The sequence below is a fragment of the Pundamilia nyererei genome, unplaced genomic scaffold (genome assembly GCF_000239375.1).
Source record: "Pundamilia nyererei isolate P.nyererei 1_Seehausen unplaced genomic scaffold, PunNye1.0 scaffold00059, whole genome shotgun sequence".
Taxonomy (NCBI): domain Eukaryota; kingdom Metazoa; phylum Chordata; class Actinopteri; order Cichliformes; family Cichlidae; genus Pundamilia; species Pundamilia nyererei.
In genome coordinates this window covers 876,984-890,581 of record NW_005187460.1, presented here as the reverse complement: position 1 = coordinate 890,581, position 13,598 = coordinate 876,984, and the positions used below count along the sequence as shown (strand labels likewise).

Below are 13,598 nucleotides of genomic sequence, written 5' to 3'. Positions count from 1 at the left end.
ACCTATGTTTTTTATTTTACTAATGCACAGCTGGGGAATTACCCAGAATCTTATAATATATTTATTTACTTTTCACTATCTAAATAGTTGCACACAAATCACTTTGCACATTTTTTAAACCTCAGTTATTTTTAATCATATTATTTAGAAAACTTTCGAGGCGACTTTTTCTCCATAAAACTGCCAACAATTTTACGCCGGTAGCATGATGTGACGTCATCACGTGATATGTCTGGTCAACAACTCAGCTGTTGGATAGTTGCTTCACGTACTATGAGAATTGTTGGAATTACAAGTTGTATTGGACGAAATAAAATGCCTGGATTTGTTTGTCTCCTTCCATGTTCAAGATAAACGTGTCATTATCGTGCAGTGTAACAATACGTCTACATTTCTAAATTCAATCAGCTATAGGAAAAAAACATTTTGTTGTTTACATTTAATGTGAAAAAATACAGTGTTGTATGTCTATATAATATTGTTTGTGCTATATTTTCAAAAGATAAACAGTATCTTTCGCTACTTCTGGGTCTTCAAGGGCTGGAAACTGATCCTTGTGGTTTTGTTCTCATGGTGATTGAGGAATTTGGGAGCTTCGGGGGAGCATTTGAACGCAGCACGGGACAGGCGAGGAAAAAATAGGAAGAAATCCACGTAGCCTGTCTTGCATCGTAATAGTACATTCGTACGCTGTTCTCAATGTGTCCGTTTGATTAAAGAAAAGCTGTCTTTATTTAAGGAACACGGGCGTTCATAGTGGCGGGGTAAGGCGGAGAAAAAACTGGTCCTGTTAGTTGAAAGGAATAGGACTAAAAATGGAGCTGGAAGACGGAGTTGTGTACCAGGACGACCCGGGGACATCAGCGATGATGTCTGAGCGGGTGTCGGGCCTGGCCAACTCAATTTACCGCGAGTTCGAGAGGCTTATCGGTAAATACGACGAGGACGTGGTGAAAGAGCTGATGCCGCTTGTGGTGGCCGTGCTGGAGAACCTGGACTCCGTGTTCGCGGAGAACCAGGAGCACGAAGTGGAGCTGGAGCTGCTGAAGGAGGACAACGAGCAGCTCATCACCCAGTACGAGCGGGAGAAAGCGCTGAGGAAACACGCAGAGGAGGTGAGCTGAATGGATCTAAGAGAGGGGGAAGGAAAATATCAACATTCAGCATCCTTTTTTTTTCTTAAAGGAGGGCAATGAAGCCTGCCTCAGGTGCTTTCTCCTCCCAGCATCCCTGAGCGATGAATTAACCTATACACGTGGCCTGGCAGCATCCATGGTGTTCAGTGGGGATGTAAACAAGGCAGAGTCATGCTAACGGCTCACTGAAATGGCCCTGTCTCCTTGTTGGCTCTGTTTTCTTGCGGGATGATCTGTCATATAACTGTGTCTATCTATGAAACAACGCATCAAAGCCACATCCCTGGCAAATGCACATATGATGTCCTATTGCATCAGATAGTGAAGTCAGAAACAGCAGGTGAAGTGACTCAGCGTTTTGGGCCATTACTGTAACTGTAAAACACATATATGACGTTTATAAAACACATCAGTGTGAAGAGGATGGAGCTTGTGGAATAACAGTGAGGCATAAAATGTCACAGAAAATCCCACCACGGCTTTAACCAAACTACTCTTAGTGATGTTTACATCACTAAACAGCATAATTTCCATCATTCATGCATGTGCAAAGCCAAACATCCTGCACAACAGTGTTACTTCTTTAAGCTCTTACCTTCATATGCAGAAAATACTGTGTGCACAGATAGATGACCACAGTTCAGATATCTAACACCTGGAAAATATCAGAAATATACATTTATATTACTTAAAGGAGATTTCCAGTAATTTAGCTATAAACATACTTTTGGGTAAGTTTGGGTAATTTGTAAGAGACAAAAAATAAAGTCTAAATTGACATTACAGTCCTTCCGAACTTAAAAGTTTTTATTTAGAGCTGGAAAACACCTGCAACCTACATTTCCTGTAATGCTCTTGGATCTCATTATTTACAACAGACTCTCACAGCTGGGGAATGTTCACATCTTCCAAAGCGGTCAGGTTATAACACTGTTGTTGTGCAATAATTACTTACTTTGTAGGCCCATGCCTATGAAGACACAGCTTCTAAAGTTTAGGATGTGATATCTGAGTGGGTGCACATTGGCAGCAAAAGTGCAGCCCTGGATTTCGTGTTTCTGGCAGGGTGTTAGTGTTTGTGTGTGGTCAATCTGCCCTGAGCCCTCAATATGAAGGGTGAAGCGATGTGACTCGGACCTTCTGTCACAGCTGGCCTCTGTGGCTCAGGGGCAGTGGAAAAGCAGCCCGGTATGCTGTGGAACCTCCATCCAGTGGGTGATGCTGCACCTTGGTCACAGCAGCCACAAACACTCGTATACACAGTGACACAATACTGCTGTATCCTGCATTGTTTTGCAGTATAATGTGTTTTAAATAGACACAGAAACAATAAGCCGGTTTCCTGGGTAGGACTCTTTTACTAAAGCCCCGAGGAGGAGTGAGCAGGGGTACGCTGAGCCTCCTGGGAAGGCACAGTGTTACTTCCAGGTCATGTGATCCTTTGTGAGAAGAGGGGAACATCCTTCAGCTTTCATTTCTGCTTTTCTTTTGTTTTTATCTTGGGTTTCAGTGTCAATAGACTGACCTCCTTCCCACTCATTATATCAGACTGATGAAGGGTGTGACATTTCTGATTTTGGAAGTCGTTTTTAATGACACCTTTTACCCGCTCCTTCATTGATTCATAACAGGTAAAAAAGGATAGCAGCACATTCCTGTCTGCTGTGATGTGTTTGCGAGCCTGTTTCCACTAAACTCTGATTTAAATTGAAGATAATCTTGAAAAATGAAGCAGAATAAAGCAGACGGCTGTGAGAATATCTTTAACTTTAATTACATCTAAGGCAGCAGTTCAGCCCGTTAAAACTTATTTGCATCATCTTTAAATTTCTTGGGTGTGTCTGATCTGCACTGTTGATGTTGTTTGCTGCGGGAATACTTTCTATCATATCTTCACAAACAGGAAGCTGGTGTTTTAATTGTCTCACACATAGTTACTGCTTTATCTTAGGTCCAGTGTGACTGATTATTTCTATTATTCTTTATTAGTTACTAGCTAATTTCCTTCTGCCATCCCTGGGCAGTATTAACTAAACTAATTTTATTGGTTGTTTCTGGAGTTCTGGTGTTGATGTAATGTAAAGACTGGACAATAATACAGAGTAAACCCTGACAATGAAATTAATGCCTTTTGAGCAAGCACTTGGCGACAGTGGGAAGGAAAAACGTCCTTTTTACAGGAATAATCCTGGAAGAAACAGGGCTTCTATGGTACTACTGTACTGCTAATATGGAAGACTGAGAATGTCAGCAAATGTTCATGCTTGAAACTTTTCATGATTCCTCATATTTCTACCACTTTCTTTTACTTTTATTTTATTTTAATTTACTAGTAGATTTCCAGTTTAAGATCCATAGTAATTACCTTAAATTTCACTTCTATGTAATTCATACCTTCAAAAACACAGTAGCGACTCCCTTAAAACCACGGCAAGCAGGCTGCTACTGATAAAAAAGAGAGTTATTTGGGTCGATCACTGAGTATAAGCTAAATTATGTCTTTGCAAGGAAGTTTCCTGCATGTGCTTGTACATCAAAGTAGGGTAAGATTCCTGTGCCCACAGGAAGGAAGAGAGCCACGTCAGGGCCTTGGCTTGCTAAGCTGGACAGGATGTGGACGTTGATACACACACATAAACAAAAGTACATTTTCAGAGGCCGGCCTATAAGGAAACTGGGAGGAAGCGGCACTGCAGATCAGACTCAAGACACATTTGATAATCTGTCACAGTCGTAGGACCATTAATACTTTTAGGGATCCAGAGATATGTCCTTCATTTTCAGAGGCCACAGTTATATTTGTACGCGTCACATCAGTTTTCCTAAATGTTAATACTGTAAAACAACTAAATTGTATTTATAATAGAGTTTTTATTCTAAATACAGTGACCAAATTACTATTTCAAACATGCATTTTGCAGTGGGGCAAAATTCCTCATTTGGTTTCATTACTGTCATGTAAAAATAGAACGCCCAAATTTAGGAACGGCGTCTTTTTTTTTCATATTGCAAAACAAGCATCAAACAAGATCAGACTGCTGACAAACCAGCTTTGATATGTTTTGCATTAAGTGTCAGTGAGTCCAACAAAACTGTGTTTGTGTGTGTGTGTGTGTAGAAGTTCATCGAATTTGAAGACACTCATGAGCAGGAGAAGAAGGACCTGCAGAGCCATGTGGACCGGATGGAGTCCCACTCCCGCCAACTGGAGCTCAAAATCAAGAACTATGCAGACCAGAGTGAGCAAAAACACACATTCATGCACATGCGCTTATATTATTGTGTACATGCTTTCAAAAAAATCTTCCATGTCTGTCAGCATCCATGCGCTGAGATGAAATCTCATCGCTATTATAAATAATTCTGTCTGTTTCAGTTCCTGCAGTTAGTCTATTTTTCACTCCCTTACTATCTCCTTCCTCTCATGGCTTGCTATGTATGCACACATTAACTATGCAGACTCTCACGCTCTCTTTCTTCATCTTTGCGGGGGTAACAGTAATGGGATTAAAGGATTTCTGTTATTCCCATCCTCCTAATGCGGCAGTACATTACCCGCCCATCTTATGGGTGGATTAAGCGGTAGAGGAGAAGCGATTGGCTCATACATTCTGTCTTGTCAGAAAAAAAGAGGGGATTCACACAATGACTGGTCCAGTATCTGGTGACTAAGCAGCTGGCTGGTTAAAGCAAATCATTCATTCACACAAAGCTGGGAGTGGGAAGAAAACAGGAATTTCTTTCCAAATCTGACTTACAGCAGAAGCTTTAACAAGGCAAACATAAGTATCCCAGTGGCTGGTGTGATGTGGAAAATCAAAAGTGAATTATTTATCAGTTATTGCTTTGTTGTGATTGCTGTTTGAGAGAATGATTCCTGCTCAGTAGGTTCAGCTAATTTGCTGCCACTCCCAGTAAATGGTAAATCATTCATTCATTGAGGTGCTTTAAATCCGAGTCCACTGAGTTAAACGGCCGCAGTTGCAGCAAGAAGTTAGACAACAGCAGTATAGCTTAGATAATGTTAGTGCTTTAGTTTCACTGGCCTGACACGGAAAAGATCAATAATTAAGAGATTGGAGCTGAGTTTGGGGAATTCAGATTTAATTGATTAATAAAGCATCCAGCAGAGTAACAGCCTGATGAGGAAGTTTTAAACAAGTCATGCTTTATACTTAAAAAAAGATTTTTAACTTTCAGTCAACATGAAGCAATATTTTGAATAAAAGCAGCTGAAACAAATAAAATCAAATGTTTACCTATTCAAATAATTCAACATTAATATGGAATCACTAAGAAGAATGTGCTTGGTATAAACTGAATGTTTACCAATCAAGCAAATTTAATCAGACCAGATTTGTTAAATTTAACCTTTTAAATTGTTCATATGTAACAAAATTAAGTTAGTTAAAATGAGCATTTCGGCCAAAACGTTTTTTGAGTGTAGAGCTTCACAGTGGATGATGCTGTTTGCTTTTTGACATGTAAACTGTTCATTTGGTATGCATTTCAGGATTTTAGGCTAAATGACTCATAAATCCAGTCAGGCTTATGGCCTTACATTCAGCTTCTTCTCCACCCAGTGATTACTTTATAAAACCACACACACACACACACACACACACACACACACACACACACACTCATCAAGGATTGCGAGAAGCTTCAGCTGTCCCCCTGCACAGCTTTTCTTTCTTCATTTTATTACTGGGATCCAGGAATGTGATGACTCATGACTGCAGAATAAAATTGCTCGATAGTGTCAAAGTACACACTGGCAAGGCATCATCGCACAACACACAGAAGCTTTAGCTGTTGTAATTGATAGTATCCGATAGCTTTAAACCCGTCTGTTGCAGCAGCTCGCTGCGTGGCTTAGGCTAAACCTGATGTGCTAATAAGGGATTAGATGTTTTTGTCACTTCGTAAGGCGCCCAGTGCTGAAAACTATTTGGGTGCGATTACCCCCCCCCCCCAGCCCCAGCCCCTCTATACTGCATAGCAGAGAAAAACTGCACGCCTTTTTACGTATGACTGTCATACATATGCAAAAACCTAATGATCACAGAGAAGAATTACAGTAATGTGACAGTGAGGTTCTGAAGTATTTAACAAGTGATTTAAAGTCTATAAGCTGGTTGTAAAGTAGCTGAGACTGATGAGGGCCTTCCTTTGTTTCAGTTGGCAGGTTAGAAGAACGAGAGCTGGACCTGAAGAAGGAATACAACTCCCTCCATCAGCGGCACACAGAGGTAGGTTAGAGAGAAAGGGAGGAGCGGAGCGTAACTCTGAACAGTGGTCATGACTAACTAGCTCCCTTTTGGGTGTTTTTGCTTTGAATTCTGCAGATGATCCATAATTACATGGAGCACGTGGAGAGGATCAAAATGCAACAGATCAGCGAGACCTCCGAGTCGAGCGCAGTCGGCCGAGTCAGGTGAGAGCGCATAAGTTTGTTTGCCAAGCCACTTTCATATCACACGTCATCGACAGGCAGCGTTTGTGGTCTGTTCTCCAATAAAAAGGGACGTTTTATAATTTTTTTTTAATCTCCCAAGGAGAGAGCGACCTCTTTCTTTGGGAATCTTCCCATCATCTGGCGGAGCGTCTCTGCTCATCCCAGATCCTCAGGCCAGAGCAGAGACACTGGGCACAGAGAGCTGGAGGTTCACTGACTCATCGCAGCCTCGCTCCAACACAAGTCTCAAGGTGGGTGTGTGGGTCGTACCCACCTTGTGATCTATCCTTAGAGAATAAACTTGTGTCTGGTTCAGGCCACGTTATGTCAACCAGAAAACCGATGTGTAGAAGACACATTCATGCCTCGTCTATGAAGTCTGGATGTAAAAGGCCAACATATCTAATTTCTGCTTCTTAAAGCATCTTTTCCATAAATAAGCTGAAGGCTGTCGTCCAGGTCATGTTAAATAAAAGAAAAGCAAGTGAAATGAAAAATCTTAAATAATGACATCACTTGATTCAAATTGAAAATTAATAATTGATTATTTAATTAGTGCTTTTGCTGTATTATTAAAAAACACTGGCATTATGGAGAATGATATGATCGCTCTAATTGGATTTCCTGTTTGTGGTGGTTTTGCCAGAGGTCGAAAATAGAAGATAGAATTGAGTTTTTAAGCTTCGAGTCCATTTATAAATAGAGAGCCTTTGATAAGGCTCGGGTGTGCTTATGTGTTTTTTATGCAGGCATCTAACAAGGCGCCCTCTGTTTCTAGACTCTTCTTTAGCCATTGATGAATATGCAGACTTCCCCTGGTGTAGCAATCAGAGGAGATCATTAAATGTGTCACATGAATATTTATAAACGTTTTCTGCAGGTACAAATAACATATTTTATGTGTTATTTTATTCAGTATTTACAGTTCATTTAATTCGTGTTTTAAATGGTGAAACAAAAATATTTTTTTTATATATATCCACAATATAATGGTGTTGATGCTCCTTAAAGTCACTTGGGTACTTGATGGGCATGTCAGCGGTGATTGTATCTGTGGCAGTCAGAACCTGCAGGGTGACAATGTTATTACATTGCACTGCTGCGTTTTTGTTAAAACTGGGACACCAGCTCTGCGGCGCGGTGCATTCTGGGAATGATGCCGCTGTATGGCGTGCAGCCAGTCACTGAGAGAGGGAGGAAAAAAGAGGCTGGCTGGATTGTGATGGGGCCTTATGTAATCAGAGCTACAGGGCGGTTATTGTTAAGCCACAGCCTTTTGAACATGGGTGTCTTTGATATGCAAACATGGCGTCAGAGTTCAGCAGCGATGTCATGTTTATTTATGGGAGCGCGAGGTGCTGCAGAGGTGAGCGAAAAGCAACCGACAGGTTAATGACCTGCATGTGCCGGCCATGATCTAGTTTCCACATTAGTCATTTAAGTAAAACCATTTCATCTTAGCTCTGAAACTGGCATAATTATGTTTCTGCGTCATTGCATTTTACTTCATTCAAGGGGAGCGCTTAAATAAACAAAAGAATTAAAATGATTCATACGTATCTGCAGCATTATAAGAATCATGCAATTACGTTATTGTGTCCCCAGAAACACTTCAGTTTTGTTTCATTTAACTTCTGTTGTGTTTTTTGTCCTTCTGCAACATTTTTTCTATTGGATGATATTTAGTGCGTTAAGTGCGTTTGACCTCTCAGGGCCACCGTAGGAAAGAGATTTACAAAACAATAAACGCTGATTTGACTTGACTAAAGAGTCATCTGTTGCTTGTTGATGATCTATAAACTATAATCACACATGCACTCACACACACATGCTTACTTGTATGTATGAACTGTCCCATTCACTTCACAGACATGCACACTATGAGGTGTTTGCATTTCTGTTGAACTGCTTCTGCACTTGTGAGCTGCATTCTTACTCTTCCCCCTCCCCCAAGCAGTTGGACTATGGTGACCCCCCAAAGGAAAGGGAGGGTAAGAGTGCGCAGGACTCTACTTGGGGGAATTCACTGGCAGACGACTGCAAGGTAGTTGGATGAGTGGCGGCTGGTACGAGCAGCAGCGCTCCTGCACTGGCCGTGCGCAGCACAGTTTATGTTTGCCTGTGTGTGGGCTTCTGTAGTTTGCTCCACTATGCTGTTTCATCTTTTCAAACACGTCGCTTTGTGCATTTGTAGACTCTCACGTCACAGACCAGCTGTGCTATATGCAACCATGTCTGAAGGCCTGATTGGGATCTTTCAAAATAAAAGTGCACATATGGAGCTGGTTAATTATTAATGTGCAAAAGTCAATAGCAGCTTGGTTGCATCTGGCCTCCAGTTTGTTTTTGATTTTGGGTAAAATGCATGAGTTGTATATATTTGACTTTATTTTTGCTGTATTTATGTAGCTCTTCAAACATTACTAATCACTCATTTTACATTAGCGTACATTTCATCTGTCACTTACTGCTGTGGTTATGTATTATTAGTTTTTGGATTTTCGGTGGATTTGTGTAGTTTACTAGAGTTTAGTAAACTAGCAGTAGCTCCTGTTGTTGTCCTTATTTATGTTCAGTAAATGTTGTTTGAAGCCTTCTGCAGTCTGTGTCGTGTTTTTTGGACGTTGTGTTTGCGTGCCACTTTCTGTGTTGCTCATATTGTCTCTTTGCATCATCCAGCCAGAAAGCTCTCCTCAGTCCATTCGCAACGTTTAGTGTTTCCAGTATATTTCATTTATATGTGATTATCTGTGTTTTGTTGTGCTCCAATTTCACTAATATAATCTCATATAGGATAGTGTGTCAGATCTTTTTGTGTGAATGTGAGATTTTTTTCTTTCACCTTATAAGAAGTTGGTAAAAAAAAGCTCAGTAGTTGAGGATTTTTACTTTGTGAATAGTGCCCTCTACATAATGTAAGAGCGGAGAGAAATTGGACTCTTGCTGCTTCTGTTTCTGTGTCAGCTTTATCTTTGGTTTATTTTCTATTTTGGTACAGCTTCAGTTAAGGCATCGCTTTGTTGTTGTAAATGAATCACTTTTCATTACAGGATGAGCTATCAGACTTCACCGGCTCCAAGTCGGCCACACCGATGTCAACCACTGCCTTGGACATGGAGAGGGAAGATGGGAACAGTAAGAGCACAGAGGTGCAAGCTGCTCCGGGGACCAGAACCATATCAGTAGGTAGGGTCACATATTCTAATACTCTTATGTTCAGGTTTACAAAACAACACCACAAAAACATTATGATGTTTACTTGCATATCCTTCCTTCTGATCTATATCATCTATGCTTGTGTGCTTTGCAGGTCAGCCTGAAAATGAAGACAGCTCAGATGTGAAGGACATCATTGAGTCCACCCCTGAGCTGGACATGGATCTCATTGGGTACAGACCCTGCAGGTAATACAAAGAGGACCTTTTGGGGGTGTTTTTCTTTTTTAAATGAAAGATCCATCAGGCAAAAAACATGACCTCCTATTGTTCTTTCTTTTGTCAGCACTCCTACTAAAGGCATTGAAAACATGGCATTTGACCGCAATACAGACTCCCTGTTTGAGGAGCTGTCCTCTGCAGGCACCGGGCTCATCGGGGACGTGGACGAAGGAGCTGATCTTTTAGGTGAGTGAAAACTTTACATAAAAGTGACTGAAAAAAAGTGGATTGGTTAGTCCGAGAGTATTATGTAGAAAAGGTCACATAAAAGCTACATTTTTGATGTTTTTCAGATGTTTGACAGATATACTATGTAAAGGTGTACATTTCAGTTTCAGTGTCAGATATGTAAAGAAAAAATACTGAAATCTTAAAAGCCATGCTGAATGATTCTGTAAGAAGTCTGAATACTTCTTTATAATCACTGCTTATTTTCTTTCTAAAAGGTCGTAAAGGTGATCTGCTGAATTCCCACTTTGATACTTTACTAGCAGATGTTGTTCTACTTTCTTTAAATTCATTGTAACTTCAACACCAGCTGTTTCTGCGACGCTACACCGCTTGCTTTGGTCCAGCTGTTGTACAAAGTGTTAGCCATCTACCCATGTTAACATCACCTCTCTCTCTCCCGTGTCTCATTCTCTGGCTTTTGTCCATAATCCAAGTGGAGTACTCTGGTGTGTATGACCTCCAACCTTTCCTTAGCTAAACATTTTTCTGTAAAGTTCCTTTGACCTTTACCCATTACTCATTCTTTCCACATCCACCATTGTTAAAGGTTCTTCTTCATTGCGTCTTATATTAGGGTACATTAATATATTTTCGTCTGCCTACTACTTCAAAAAGATTTTGGTGCATGAATGATGGAGTGTAGTGCTTCCTTTTTTGGCCTAATTGATCTTTATACAGCTTTTATTTTTTTCATTTATTTTTTTGCTCTTGTACTTTTCTTCTCTTGAGTGCCGAAAATGTCAAATGTATGTTATCTTTAGAGATTTTACAGCATCTCTTCCTTTTTGCTTGTGGAGTCAGCAGCTACACATTCAGCTCTGGCTCCTTCATCATTTTGGTCATTTCACTGTCTCAAACTATATCCGCATTTCTCTCTCTCTCTTCCCTACTCTTTTTCCGCCTGGCTTGGATTGCATGGTATTCTCAGACCTTAGTTTGATTGGTAAGACCTCACCCACTCTTTCCATTCTTCTCATGTCTGTCATGTGACATGTTGTGCTGTGGGTTTGTGCTTTGCGGTAGTTTCATGTGCTGTGAGACCTACAGTAACAAATATCTCACTAGGAGATATTTCATGTCCAACGTCATGCCTGGTTGGATTTATTCTTAGTGTGAATAGTGTACTTCTTTATATGTAGTGTTAAAGTAGTGACAGATCCAGTTTGTGTTCAATTCAGATTTGTTAAGTGATAAAATTATAATGTTGCTCTTTAATTCTGTTCAGGAATGGGCCGGGAAGTTGAAAATCTAATTATGGAGAATTCACAACTGCTTGAGACTAAGTAAGTAGAATTTAATATCCACTTCTTCATCCTTTGTAGGGCTGTAATGACTCTCTCTAAATTTGGTTTGGTTTAGTTTTTTAAAATGTTTTTGTTTTATTGTTGGAGATTATTAAGAAGAAAAAAGCAATGTTGAAAATATTGCACCCACAAACATCCATTGATTAGTATCTAATAATGTCGTTTAACATATTGATGTATTCTCATAACGTAGAATTAAGCCTTAAAAAATACATAGGAGTGAGTGCCACGTTTTAGTGGTCACCATGTTCCCCCACCATCTTGAATACAATGGTGGAAATGGACTTCTCTCTTCTGCCTAATCGCTGAGTTGTGTATGTTGCTAGAGACCAGCCACAAACAAAGAAAAAGGTGAAGGAGAACTCTTAGATGTTCGAGTGCCATGGAGTCAGATTTTTAATTCATGTCTGCACATTCACACGAAACGTACAAAGAGTCACGAACTGAAATCAGAGCCCTAACACATGAAAATGTGCATGCCTGTTTAATTATTACTGTCAGCAGATTAGACTCTCTCTTCTCTAGAAGAGCAGCAGCTGTTTATAAGCTATCATTATGTCAGATAATATTAGGCTTAATAAACACTTCCTTTGATAAACAGTCTGATGACATTTTCACATTGTATGAGAGTTTACTCGCTAGGTGTCCGAGTTCAACAATGTGAGATCTTGTTTAAGGAATGTTTCACTAACAGCTGCTAACAGATTTTAACAGCTGCTAACAGAGGCTAACAGAGGCTAACAGCTGCTAACAGAGGCTAACAGCTGCTAACAGAGGCTAACAGCTGCTAACAGCTGCTAACAGAGGCTAACAGCAGAGCTTACTGACAGAAAAGTGAAGGAAATTTAGCTAACAAGGTAACAGTGGACAGCCTACCCAAAATAGCCAAAAGGTCCCAGAGTCACTTTGCTATCAGAGTACACTGACGATAGATTAACAGTGGCAAGAGTTTTTGAGCTGACTCAGGCATAACAGCATAGAATACCTAGCATAGAAGTATTTACCAACACATATCCACTTTTGAATTTCCTAATTTATTGGTAAGTGTTGATCAAATTCAAATATATTAAAAGAAATAATGACTATTAAAGAGGATTTTTTTTCTTACACAAACAGTAGTAGAAACACGCTGGCAGGCCACGGCTGTTGTGGCATACAGACTAGATTTAATGTTTTTGATCTCTCTTGGCTGACTAAAACATGTCTGCCCTACAGTAGCTGTCCTAGCTAGGATTATGCACTTCAATTGGGATAATTAAAAAAACAGAATTCAGTTGACTGCAACCCACTGACATCTATGGGGTGAAATTTTACACACTGTACCTTTAAGAACTGTTTTTTGGTTTTTGGATCACTGTGATCACTGCTGCATGTCCTGATTGGACATGCAGCACTATATTACTGACTTTTGAAATTCATGATTTCAGTGTAAGTTTTAGAATCACTGAATCCTTTGTTTAAGCTGCCTTTTGTCTTGAAAACAGAGATTAAAAAACAAACGTACTAAAATGTCCTTCCAGGAACGCCTTGAATGTGGTGAATAAAGACTTGATTCAGAAAGTCGACGAACTGACAAGTGAGAAGGAGATGTTGGAGGGAGATCTGGAGGCTTTGCTGCAGGCAAAATCCAAGCTGGAGGAAAAGAACAAAGAGCTGGAGGAGGAACTCAAAAAGTAAGAGCTATGAGAGGAATCTGTGATGTTTAGTTTCTGTGTTTAGTCACAAGGACGATGAAGCACGCTGCTGCAGGTAATTCACTGTCGGTCACAAAGTATAAATCCTCGCTGACACACTTTACTACTGTGCTATTGGAGCTAAGTAGCAGGAGTCTCTGCTTGGCGAGTGCCTAATGGTATCTCTCCAAATAGAAACTCTGGCTACGCCCATTTCCTATAGACATTTCTGTAAAAACTTATATTTTCCAGAGTACGCCTGGAGATGGAGGAAGCAAAACATAAAGCTAACGAAGAAGAAGAGGTGAGTCCTGTATCCTGTGTCTGTTGTGTGGCTCATTTATTTGGTAGAATTCATG

At 40.2% G+C, this 13,598-nt stretch overlaps 1 protein-coding gene across 1 annotated transcript in view; it reads left to right on the top strand.

Moving 5' to 3' along the window:
* The first annotated feature begins 612 nt into the window (after window positions 1-612).
* The window catches only part of spag9a (sperm associated antigen 9a), a 24,055-nt gene continuing 11,069 nt past the window's right edge, over window positions 613-13,598 (top strand). The window contains exons 1-14 of the mRNA XM_013911232.1: window positions 613-1,115; window positions 4,255-4,375; window positions 6,318-6,388; window positions 6,485-6,573; window positions 6,695-6,845; window positions 8,552-8,638; window positions 9,645-9,780; window positions 9,905-9,998; window positions 10,096-10,217; window positions 10,697-10,708; window positions 11,191-11,205; window positions 11,488-11,545; window positions 13,087-13,239; window positions 13,492-13,543. Coding sequence (XP_013766686.1) covers window positions 816-1,115; window positions 4,255-4,375; window positions 6,318-6,388; window positions 6,485-6,573; window positions 6,695-6,845; window positions 8,552-8,638; window positions 9,645-9,780; window positions 9,905-9,998; window positions 10,096-10,217; window positions 10,697-10,708; window positions 11,191-11,205; window positions 11,488-11,545; window positions 13,087-13,239; window positions 13,492-13,543 — 1,461 coding nt within the window. The 5' untranslated portion in view covers window positions 613-815. The remainder of the gene's footprint in view (window positions 1,116-4,254; window positions 4,376-6,317; window positions 6,389-6,484; window positions 6,574-6,694; window positions 6,846-8,551; window positions 8,639-9,644; window positions 9,781-9,904; window positions 9,999-10,095; window positions 10,218-10,696; window positions 10,709-11,190; window positions 11,206-11,487; window positions 11,546-13,086; window positions 13,240-13,491; window positions 13,544-13,598) is intronic.